Source organism: Papilio xuthus, unplaced genomic scaffold (genome assembly GCF_000836235.2).
Source record: "Papilio xuthus unplaced genomic scaffold, Pxut_1.1 DF827679.1, whole genome shotgun sequence".
NCBI classification, from domain to species: Eukaryota; Metazoa; Arthropoda; class Insecta; order Lepidoptera; family Papilionidae; genus Papilio; species Papilio xuthus.
The window spans coordinates 1309117-1322174 of NW_013530970.1; the positions used below are offsets into that span (position 1 = coordinate 1309117).

The 13058-nt window shown below is 35.7% G+C and overlaps 1 protein-coding gene across 3 annotated transcripts in view; it reads left to right on the top strand.

Moving 5' to 3' along the window:
* The window catches only part of LOC106117788 (myotubularin-related protein 4), a 56414-nt gene that overhangs the window by 29424 nt on the left and 13932 nt on the right, over positions 1-13058 (top strand). For 2 of the 3 annotated variants that reach the window (XM_013312227.1, XM_013312226.1), the window contains exons 2-3: positions 3328-3701; positions 11058-11234. In XM_013312227.1, the coding sequence (XP_013167681.1) occupies positions 3555-3701; positions 11058-11234 (324 nt within the window). In that variant the 5' untranslated portion in view covers positions 3328-3554. The remainder of the gene's footprint in view (positions 1-3327; positions 3702-11057; positions 11235-13058) is intronic. The other variant, XM_013312228.1, reaches the window with a different exon arrangement.

Here is a 13058-nt window from a genome sequence, read left to right on the forward strand (position 1 = left end):
TATTAGTAGTTGTTGATTTTGGAATGTTTTACATTGGATCCGACAGACGGCGCTACCATCGCAGTGTCAAATTTTAAATAATATTCGAATTTTCAAATTAAAGACGTGTAGACAGGACAACGTCTGTCAGGTCCGCTAGTTTAAATATATAATACAGATGAAGGTTTGTTTAATTCAGACAGATAATATAACACCTTTCATTTTCATAGTTTTCCCGAGTTTGCGCCAACGACCGTTTCCACATACAAGTGTCAACTTACAAGCGGACGTAATGCGAACCTCCAGTAAAATACACAAACTAACGAACAAACGACAAAACATATGAAATTGTCTCTTATCTCGTGTACATAAGTGTGATAATCCCGTAGACATGTATTAGGAAATGTGTAAAAAGTTGTAGGCCATACGTAAGCTGAGAATGTTGGTGAACGGGCAACCGTTGATACTAGTAATTTAATATGTACTCTGCCCGTCTTTCTATTGAAGGTGTTATTTTATTTGGAAACTAGCTGTCGCCCGCGACTCCGTCTGCACTATGTCTAGCCTATGTGTTTTTCCAGATTATGCCTTACATATATGCCAAATTTCAGCGAGTTCCGTTGAGCCGTTCCGGAGATAACTTCAAACAAACTTCCATCCGTCGAAACATTCGCATTTATAATATTAGTAAGATTTAAACTAGTACTAAGATAGTCCAGTTAGTATGCTTTCTATTCCTGATTTTAATTCTCTTAGTAAACTTATGATAGTTTACTTTTGTGTTCTTCACAATAATTCAACACACTTTTGACACACTATTGGACGTATTGAAGTATCGTCGCAATTGTTTACAAAACTTACACTTTTTCCATAACAATCAGGTCAATGCTCAACAATGATTACTTGTTTGGAATGATAACATTCACAAGTATACACATTGGTTTTCTTTAATGTCGCTGTCAATACGTTTTCTTTTATCTATGTAGAGCTCTACCTGAGAGCATCGGTGGCTCAGGAGTCAAGCACTTGACTTGCAATCTGCAGGTCTTGGGTTCGAATCCCGCCATGTGTTTTCGATTTACGATCTACATATGTACATTTATCCGACGTTCTTACGGTGAAGGAAGCATGTGATGCACCTGCACATGTCTGAGAAGAAATTTAAAGATATGTGAAGTCAACCAGCACTGGGCCAGCGTGGTTGACTATGGCGTAGTCACCCCTAACTTAGGGTAGGCTCCGAGCCCCTTGGTGGGGACATATGGGGTTGGACTGATGATGATGACGTGGGGCTAAGAACAATTATTAAAAGTTTAGTTTTGTGTTGAAAAATCGAACATTCTTTTCTAAAACAAGTACTAGGACGGCATGATCGCATAGGAGCAGTTGGCCGCATTCTTTACACTGATATCGTACCGAAAGTGGAGCGGGCGTCCGCTGCCGTCGTACTGCATCTGTTGTGCGCGTTTATTTCCACCCTCGCAAATATTATTAATAGGCAAAGATCTTTAAGAAATAATATAAGACGTAGTTTAAGTTTTTATAAAACAATTGAAGTCATGTGTGAAACCAATGAAAATCCGGAGCGCCATTTAATACGGCTGATATTGGATACGAATAAGCCGGCCGCTAGACACGCTCGACCTAATTAGTCAGTCTAGGCGCAAATAAGCTAAAATTTAATTCGTTAATTATATTAGACGTGTTTTTCACTGTTGGATTTTATTTTAAAAGTCATTATTGCGACCTTAAAATGTAATACAATAAAAAAAATGTATTTTTTATTACTAGTAGGGTGTGAAACATAGGATGAAATGGATTTAAAACCTACGCTACATTTTCATAATCATGTCATATAGTTTAAGGTATATTTTAGACGAGTTCAAAATAAACGGTATGTAATGGCGTCTAACAATGACAAATTATTCTAGAGTAACACTGATTTATGACGCCCTGGTGTCGTCTGGCTGACATATACAAAAATATAACTTAGATGGGTTGAGAATACCTATTTTTTTAATTGCTCCCTATCATCAAATTACATAGTACCTGATGATGATGATGATTTAAATTGTGTTTTTTGGAAATTATATTTAAGTACGAATTACTACTAAAATGATGAAATGTGAATAATATTTTTCGATCTTACCGATAGAAAAAGTTAAGTTTATGTTTAAGTTGATTATCGATACAACACGAATAATATGACATTTTCTAAAAATGATTCCTAGCTAGATCGATTCATCGCCCCCGAAACCCCCTATATACTAAATTTTATGAAAATCGTTGGAGCCGATTCCGAGATATATAGATATACAAGTATTGTTCATTTAAAGATATAAGATTTAGTTCTATGATGTCAATTGAATATTTTTCCAATTCATTGATTTATGTCTGTACCTTAAAGTCAGAACATCGATCATTCGAGAGTTCAGTTCATCGAACCGTGGAGTCTGGGAGGACTTTGGCCCGTGATGCATAATGTCTTATTTGATATGCGTAGGATGACACTAATATGATAAATATTAAATTCCATTGCTGTGCGAATATAACTCATTATTTTCAATATATACATACCAATCAATGAATGATTAAGTATTGTTTTCATTCCAATAGTTGTTTATTAAATACATGGGTATTTGTAGCATCGTACTTAAGGCCATAAGATTGAATAGTAAGGACGTTGAAATGATAATAAAAAACATCTCATTACTCCTTTGCACCATGCTGCTATTTAAAACATTTTGACCCTAAATCATAATCATCTGGATTGGAACACAATTGACCCTTTTTTGTATCATAAGGTGGCAAACGAGCGAGCGGCCACCTGAAATCGCTGAAATAGCGAAGTGATCGTTGCCCATAGCCATACGCAACCGCATACGCGTCGCCCACCTTTAATCGACGGAGGAGAGAATGCACTGAAAGAAAATATTTTCCCTTTCCATGAATCCCCTCATCCGGAAAGTCCACTTCCACTTCCCATCCTATCCTTATAAAGAAAGGGTGTGAAGGGAAAGAGAACTAAATTAGGCCTCCGGGACGCACACTCATCAGACGAAACGCGGAATTGCTTCCACTTCACGCCTGTATGGTCGTGGTATTTCACCGGGCGAGCCGGACCAATTCGTGCGAAAATGTTAAAGCGGGCTCTACCACTGTTAAAATTTAGGTTATATTCTCTTCGATTGTGTTATTTAAAACAAAGGGTTATGCACTCTCGCTTAAGTTTTGCATAAGTACGGTTAGCATCATTATTATAGTGCCTGTGATATTTCTATTTATTTTCCAACCATACTTTTATAAACAATGTGTACTAACGAATGTCTAACGTATATTTTTTAACAGATAACTGTGCGATCGAATTCTGGTGCAAATGTGATTTTTATACAAGTGTAGTGGATAATTTATTTATTAAAAAATTATATATAGATATAGTAATTTATATGATATTTAATCCAAGATGGAACGATACAAATGTTTGTACAGACGGTCTTCCGATAGTGTATTGCAGTTTTTTTAGTACTTAGTGCTAAAGTGTGTAGTCTAGACATTGTGAGTTTACGTAACGGAGTATGCTGATCAATACATTCCTTGACACGGAGGATTTCGTGCACCTTTACTATCCTGAGGATGAGCCGACTCAGGCGCAGGGGTGTGGCGCGGGGGCACGCATGGCCTCCAAGTACCCACCACGACCACCCTCGCCCGATTATAAACAGGTAATTTAAAAAAAAATATCGAAAAAACGAGAAAGATCTAAATTTTATTTTACAGTTTCGGTATTAGCAAGAATATCGTATAACAAAGAGTGGGATTTTTCGTACTCGTTTAGCTCCAAAAAAAACGTTTTTTGTTATTTTACGTAGCAGTGTACAATCACGAGTTTCGAGTTACATTCCCATTGTATCTGTCCTAAACATTGTCTGTTTCTCCTATTACATACATATAAAACAAATTCCATTCATGAGAATAGCCGAAGTCGTGTTACACGTTCAATATAACTATATCTCGTAACGAAATAATGCAATTCATTCGATGCATCATTCACTCTTTGGACACACGAATGTGTGAATGTCTCGCAAGGCCCCAGCCTTGTAGGCGCAGGTACGCGCATGCCGACTATGCCCTTCTTTGCCCATTCACACCAATACTACCACGTACCCAACCAATTGTTCTCGAATACAACTCGAATGTAAATTTTTGTTTATGTTATAAGAATGCAGGGACTTGTAATAATATATCGTGGTCTCTTTTTTGTCGAAAAGAATAATAGGGATGGCAATATGTATTGATAAAACAGTCACGGTGTTGTAAATCTACGGTGACATTTCCGGTTTAATTGCGGATGTTGACATTTTTGAGATTTATGGCTGATCAAGTTTAATACTTGATTTTATAAGTGGAAGTTTATACCGGTTATGTATTTGTTAGTAAAGGTTTATAATGAAGCCGGAAAAGGGCTGTTTTGCATTCTTGACAAGTGTGTGAGACCAGAAATTATAACAAGCTTAATTTCTTGTTTACGCTACAATAGTTTAGATAAAGGTGAAGGATAACCATTTACTGATATCCACATTCTTAATATAAATGCAAATATATTTGATAGGAATTACCATTATACAAAGTTTTTTTTATGTTGTAGCCTTGCATGAATCATGTTTGATAATCTTGTCTTCGAAACATCGGGCTCTTGATCTCGAAATCAGTTCTTGCCAAACAGTAAAACAACGTTTTACTGATAGCCACTTCTTATCATATTTTATCATGTGTTTTGTTTTTCAACACGAAATATTATTTAAATCGATAAGTGAAATATGAGTAATTTTGTTATTATTTTTATTGTTGAATTCCAAATAACTATTTCACTAAATAAGAGTTAAGTTATAAAGATAAAGAAAGTATGTCAACAGCTTGCGAAATAAAAAAAGATTCAGACTAATAAATCAGTGAACAAAGAGGGACAGATCAGCTTCAACGGTTAAGCGAGATATCTCACGCATTACTTTAATCGAGTTATTCACCTAATGACGTATAAATTGCTACAAATGGTAGGGGAGGCGTCAGTAGTAATTGCCGTACACAATGTCTGACGGCTTCCCATGAGTCAGCGGCGCGCCATGGCGCTGCCTCTCAACGCTTTTTGTTGATGTTGGTATGCGTGTTTTACTACGGCTATGTTTTACTGTTTTCAAACTTACATTAGTCACTTAAATACTTATAAGCAAGTCACTTTCAATTATTCTTTACGTAGTTTGTATGAAACTGTTTCGGAAATAATTTTTTAACAAAATCGTTACTTCAAATGTCAAATATATCCCCGTACGCTATCTTCTAAGTATCAGTACCAGGATATCAAGATTGATAACTAGTCGACCTCAATACCGTTAACAGCGGCAGATGATGGCGGCTTATGCAATGCATCTACCGAGTTTCCGCCATTGACTAACGCCGTGCGTCCTTGCGCTTACGAAACGCAAAGGCCGTTTCACCTCCCGTCTCTATACAATAGTATGTTGCGTTAAAACGAAACGTCGATTAGTACAGAAATATGATGTTTTGAAATACTTCTTCTGAGGTCAATTGGTAAAAATGAAGGTAAATTACTCATTTATTATGTTTCTCTAATAACACAAAAGATTGATTTTCTTTGAATGTTATAAAGCTGAGGCGATGTATCATTCGATCTTCTTGTTATCGTAACAAGAGTGGGGAGCGATCGCGAGCGGCCCCGAGATGTCATATTACTTGTTCCACAACACATCCGGTGCACAAAACTACCTCGCAGGACATCTGCACCGGAAGATGTCATTCTGCTCAGAAGACTTTTTGTTGGTTTCGTTTTCAACAAACTTAAACGGTAACTTAACTAATAAAATAACTAAGATTTGTTCAATTAATTTCTAAAATTTCTTGAGTTTAAAATGTACCAGATAAGTATCAGGCAAACATGAATTAGAGGGCGTGACATGTGAACGACCGAACACAACAATGGACGGGTCCGTCGACATGATGCACCATCGCAACTGCCTTTTGTCAAACCTACACTCATTCATCTCATTAATCATTCGTGAATGATCAAAGTGTAAAATCTGATATTTATCGTTCCTCTTATGTATTCCTGGTACTCTTAACCCATATTCAAGTTCATGGGTTATACGTTTTGACGTTGTTGGTTCGATTAATTTGCGGTTAAGTTATAAAAAAGTTATAAAAACAAATGTACAGTTAAATATTTATCTTTCTACATTTGCAGTTTCATGCGATCCATTTAAAAGCTAATTAATGTAGCGACCCAAGAGGAAACAGCACAGTTCCCGAGAGAGTCCTTATGCTAAGAGCTCTCTCGAAAATAGGTTCGAGTTTAGTGCACTTGGCAACTCGGTGAAACTAGACTACCTTTAGGACCACTTTAAATGTAAATAATGTAAAAGTATATATATTCTAAGGTGGTCGTTTATAAAATGGCCAAGAATCTAATCCAGTTTTGAGGTAATCTGACTGTTCACATTTTCCTGTGGTGCCCTGGGGACATTTATCGATCAGCGATCCTAGTCAAAATGTCAAGTAAAGGAAAAAAGCGTGCCGGGAGTTTCCCTTGCCGAAAAAACTATTGAAAAAATATTTCGTCGTCTCTTATGATCTCTGAAAAATAGCAAAGGAAACACAGCTAAACTAAAATTAGAAACAATCAACATTAGGTGGAATGAAATTAACGATTGGAAATTAAATACAAACTCACATACATTGAAACATATCTCTTGAATCAGCCGGGTATATATGTGATGACGTATTTATAAAAACGAACACTTACCGTGGGTTTCCGAGATCAAGTTTAAAACATATTATCTCCGTTTTGTTAAAAAGGTACAGACATGACAAGGATGGCGATGATATACAGAGATTTTGGTCTCAGAAACCATTGGTAAAGGCGTTAAATACAGTTGGGGCGAAATTATTTTGAATTTTATCACTTTTGGATGGTGTTAATACAAAGAACACTACTGTTTTATGGTTAACGAATAGCGCCGGCTTGACGGGCGGTGAATGAACTCGGACCGCATAGTTAAATATTAAGAAGCCGATTGTAAACTGTATAGTTGCCTATTGAGTTATTTATACAGCGGCAACCAATTTTATTTGGTTACTCGATATACGAAGTAGATATTATTAAGTTTATTAGGAACTAGCAGTCGCCCGCGACTCCGTCCGCGTTGATATATAAAAAAACTTAATTAGTGTAGCAGCCCATCCATCCATCCATCTAAACATTCGCATTAATAATATTAGTAAGTTAAAATATTCGAGAAAAAAATGAATAAATAGTATCCCATGTCCGTCTCCTGGCTGTGAGATACCTCCTCACCAATTTTCAGTCATATCGATAAAGCAGTTCTTGAATTATAAATAGTGTAACTAACACGACTTTCATTTATATATATATATAGATAAGTTGCGCCTGGTTAAAAAAATCGTAACAATTCATAGTGTACAAATTTTTCCATTTAATTTTATCTGCAGTGGTAACCGACAATTAAATATCTCTTTTAATCTGCTATGAAGAATGATAACGTTGTCTTAAATCTGACTGTCAATCCTTAAAAACATATATTTAACAATTTCCTAATTGAAGCTTTATCTTAAGAAGCTTTATTAGATATATTTTAATGTACGTAAACATTACCTTTGTATTTTTGAATATATAGAAGCAGGTCAAAACCCTTGTTACGTCCTAAATCAAGCATAAACTAATTGGAACATTAACAAGCTAGTATCGTTGCTATTGTTGTGCCCACGTATCGCCCACCCGCAACGTTTGATGAAAAGTCGACTTACCCTCCATCTGTTTGAAGCTTGTTTGATGTTTTATTGACTTTACAAGTTGAGGCCCGCGACTCCGTCCGCGCGGAATTAAAAGAACATAACATGTAGCCTATGCCTTCCAGACTATGTTCTACATGTGTAACAAATTTCATCAAAATCCGTTTAGCCGTTTCGAAGATATCTTCAAACAAAAATCTATCCATCTATCTAAACTTTCGCAAATATAAAATTAGTAATATAACATACATTTTAAAGAGTTAAGTAAGTGTCTATTTATAGAATACACAATAAGAAGAGAAAAGGATATAGAAATATACGAAAAAGATAGAAAAGATGTTTTCGTCTGATACTCTAGTCATAGTCGATCCAAGGCAGTCCCGGATAATTATTATAATAAACCAAACTTTAGTACTAAACAATGTAAACCAACGAATAGCATCGTTATACGTTTAGACATAAAATATCCAGGCCATTGTAATAAAAGCTAAATGAAGGTCGGTCTATGTTAGACGAGCCGAGCCGAGCCGCTCTGCTTGCAGTGTCAAGTGTGTGCTTACAACAGGCACTCACCTCAAACATAGTTTTCCGCTGTATTTTTACCGCCAAATTTCTTTGTGTTTCTCAGAATACTACCACATACCACGAGCCGTGCTCGAAGCGTGTTCTTTCGTCTACATTATACAAATTTTGGTTCGGCTCGTGCCCCGCTCGTGCTCGGCTCGTCTAGTGTATGCCCACCTTTAGTAAACCCAAACGTAGACTCTAAATAAATTCAAATCATTGCGTATTATATGTAAATTGGTAAAATGACACAACATGGCGCCTCGGCCTACTTTGTAGTAACTACAGTTTCATATTTTGTCTCAATTTATTCCATACTAGCGTTTGTCCGCGTCTCCCTACGCGCGGAATAAATAAGACATACTTAGTACCCTATGTGCTCTTCCATACTATGTTCTATATCTTTGCCAAATTTCAGAGAGATCCATGCAGCCGTTCTGGAGATACTTTCAAACAAACATCCATCCAAACATTAGCATTTATAATATTAGTAAGAAGTAAGATTAGTTTATTTTATCATCTGTTTCATGTTATTAAACTTTATAAGTGAGGATCATAAATAACAAAATATAGTTATTATTTCTATGTTTATTTTGAGTGGGAGTTATTCATGTTGAGACCTCCCAAAGAAAGTTCGCGTAGCCTCGAGCTACGCCACCTTTTAAGGTGTGCGCGAAATGTTAGTCTGTGAGGGTGAATGTACCTGAGAGGCGTGGGTGCACGCCTACGATCACATTTGATTTACTTATCTACTATGTTAGAAAATGAACTCCTTAATAGTTATGTTTTCTTGGTATTTTTAATTTAAACATTGTTAAATAGAATTACGAAAAGCTAAAACAAATAAATATTGTTACGAATCTCATGGGATATGCTATGTTTTTGATAAGATTGAGAAATTCTTTTTCTACTACAATAGTAAAGTTTAAATGTATATTTTTAAAGAAATTATTTTGAATTACAAAACAAATCGTCGCAATTAAACCACCGGTAATAATTAACACAGCGATACGTTCTGTGTTAATCTCAGCATGCCGATCTAACCGCTAGCTAATCTAATGTATGTACGTTCATTATCGTATACAACTGGTGATTACTCTTAGCATTTCATGCATGCCTGGTAGATAACGACGATCGGAACGATAGCGAGATGTAATAAGTGCAATTTAAAAATGAAAATGATACATAGATCTAACCACCCCATATGGGTGACATGAGAATTTTAATAATTCATCATTACATTGACGACTGGTCTCCTGGTAGATGTAAATGGTTTGAATTGGCGTCGTTACATCATTACGCTGGAATGTTTTGCCAATTATGGACCGGTTGGAAAGCGCGGTTTATTGCTCGACTGGACTCGAGTTTATAAATAGGCGCCATGAAGACATTTTTCAGACATAACACTATACAGTTTTGTCGAGTACAAATTGTATACGTAAGCTTAATATGTTTTGTTTACTCGCGTTTAGTTTGATGACTGCATGGCAACGAGGTTTATTGTTAATATTTTTCTTGCATTTGATTTAAATTAATTGCATACAATGTGTAACTTCCTAGTTGCATAGGTATCTGGGATTTGCTCCCAGGTGGTTTAACTATGCGTAATAGTTGCTTGTTATCGTGTGCACGTATGTGCGTATGATGCATGCGATTTGCACGTGTTGTAACTCTTAATGTTGCTGCACGCCTAATACATAAAAACTTATTCTCTAAGAGATACCAAATATTAATTTCAAATTTTTGTATAAACTTGTTTTTTTAATATTTCCCGGCACATAGGAGGATAAAATTGAGGTCTTTTTCAACAGTCCCAGCTGTTATTTTTAAATTATATTTTACATAAGACTTTGTCTCGTTAATAATGAAAAAAAAATTCATTTAAAGTATTAAAAATAAATCAATGTTTAAGTAAACGCGATAAAAGGATTATAAAAATAATTTATTCTGTATTCATAGTATTGAAAATCTGCTTGCATCGTGACTGCATTTGATTGCGCGCGGCAACCGCAAGAATGTTTACTCACGGATTCCTCCACGGATGTCTGCAGCCCTGGTCGCAATGATCATATTATGTGTTTAAATTACTTATAGTCGACAAAAAAAAAACATTTTTTGTGCTTCTTTACCAAAGAGGCGTCACGTTATATACGTTTTTTAAACTATCAAAACTTTTTAACGTCATTAGTTTATCAAATACAAAGAGAATGCTAAACGAAGTAATTAATATACAGTTCAGTTAACTTTGATAACATCAATTGTATTGAAGCTACCCTACTTTCCCGCCGAATATAAATTACTTACATAATTATTGTAATTTGCTTTGTTAAAAATATAAAGAAAATAAACATTTCAAAGAATATAAGCAGAGATGTGGTAAACAGGTTTTTGTATCGATTGGTTGTTTGTCCATTGATTTGACCTTCCTTATATCAGACACTTTAATGATGTAAAATAAGGTTAAAACCTGATTTAGTCTTGATTAAAATGGCAACAGACTTGCTGGTAAAGTTGTTAAAAGCTATTCCAATACGTTTACATTCGATTGAATCACTCGATAATTTTCTAATAAAAATGTACGGAAAAGACGCAAATTTAGTTTGTTCGACTTTATTTATTAACGGAATAAAAGCAGTACAATATCATTTATTTTTAAATTTGGCAACTATAATGAGTGTATTGTTTGCTTGCAGGTGTCCTCACCGTCCGCAGGCGAGATGAGTGAGCGCGAACGATACCGCGCGCCGCCGCAGCCTGAGCCGCCGCCGCACCGCGTGCGCGCCGCGGACCTGTACCCCAGGCTGCGCGCGCATCATGACGAGCCCGGTCTTGATGCCGGCTTCACGCCTATATGCGGTGAATATGTGCAGGTACGGACCACTCTAATCCATTTATGTACCACTGGTGTTTTTTTTTGTTATCAGGGAGGAAATCACAATAAAGATACCCTGCTCCTGGGGGGAGGCATTATCTAGATAATCCCGGAGCTACGCCAGTGGTACTAGTACCACTAGCGTAGCTCCGGGATCTCGGGATCTCCCGTGGTACACACCGGTGCCTCCTATTTATGTAGTCCTATTACTATAGCAGGGCCAATTTAATTAGCTCCATAGTGGGGCGAGTTAATCAATAAGGATTTTATACATATGTCAATTGAATTCAGTTATTATGAAATTAATAACATTCACTGACGTTCGATGCTTATTATTGCAATGAAAATGTAATCGAAATTTGTAAAAACTTAAACAATTATACAAAATATTATAATTTATGCTCGCCGTTACAAGGTTACATTGTTGGATTAAGATTTACCATGAGTTTCTGAGTCTTAAAATCTCAGTTTTAAATATATTGTTCTCTGTGTTGTCAAAGATAATGATATGCTCTATACAGAGATGTAGGACTCGGAAACCCGGGGTAAATGTCAAATGTGATATATTAAATTGGCCCTGTAATAGTACTCTGACACGAGCAAACTGTTTTCACTTTCAATTTGATCTTGTGTTCTCACTGATACACTTTCATTTTCATTAATTAACTAGCTGTCGCCCGTGAGGATATATAAAAAAACTTAATTAGTGTACATCCACATCACATCCATCTAAACATTCGCATTTATAATATTAGTAAGTTAAATAAAAAAGCAGCTGTTTAAGGCATAAATTCGAAAAAAAAATAGTATACCATGTCCGTCTCCTGCCTCTAAGCTACCTCCTCACCAATTTTCAGCCATATCGTTATAAATAGTGTAACTAACACGACTACTAGGTGGGGTAACACCGTTGAAATGGAAACACAAGTGTTAAAATAATTGATGATAGTAAATAACTTTCAATTGTTATTAAATAAACATAGAATTAATTAATATTGTGTTTAAACAAAATTGTGCTTATTTTACACGCGTTATTTTGTAGCTATTGTTAACAAATTCATAATTAATATTTAAATTTGTTTAAAAACATTTGATCCAATTATAATTTGCAAAATTTTATTTACATAATTGTTTCCAAAGCTACCTACGTTTGTAATTTTAATAACTAGCATATAAGCGTCCTGGATGCGGGTGGCACAAGACCGGTCATCGTAGCGATCTTTGGGGGAGGCCTATGCCCATCAGTGGGCGTCTCATGGCTGAGAAAAAGATATAAACTTTGTTAATATGACTTACCAGCTGTCGCCCGTAACACTGTCCGCGTGGTATTAAAAAAAACTTAATTAGTAGCATTTTATTAATTAGTAGTTCTTTGGACTATGTTCAGTTCAGCCGTACTGGAGATACCTTAATACAAACATCTATCCAGCCATCTAAACATTCAAAATTTATAATATTAGTAAGTTATAAATTACTGGTGTATAATAAGTATAGACTTTACCTTATTTAACTTGTAGAAACGCTTCAGTAGTTAACAAAAATTGATTACGCAAAATTGATATTCATTGGTTATAGTACAGCGTAGTAAATAGTACAGAGTTCGTTCAACCCAATACGCATTCAACCCGGTGACCTTACGAGCCGTCTATTGAACAGTTGTATTGCCCTACTACACGCTTATCCTGTTCTCCTGATAACTTCTAACTTATAAATACTAATATTATAAATTCGCATGTTTGGATGTATGGATGGATGGATTGGATGTTTGTAAGAAGGTATCTTCAGAATGGCTCCATGGATCTCGCTGAAATTTGGCATACAG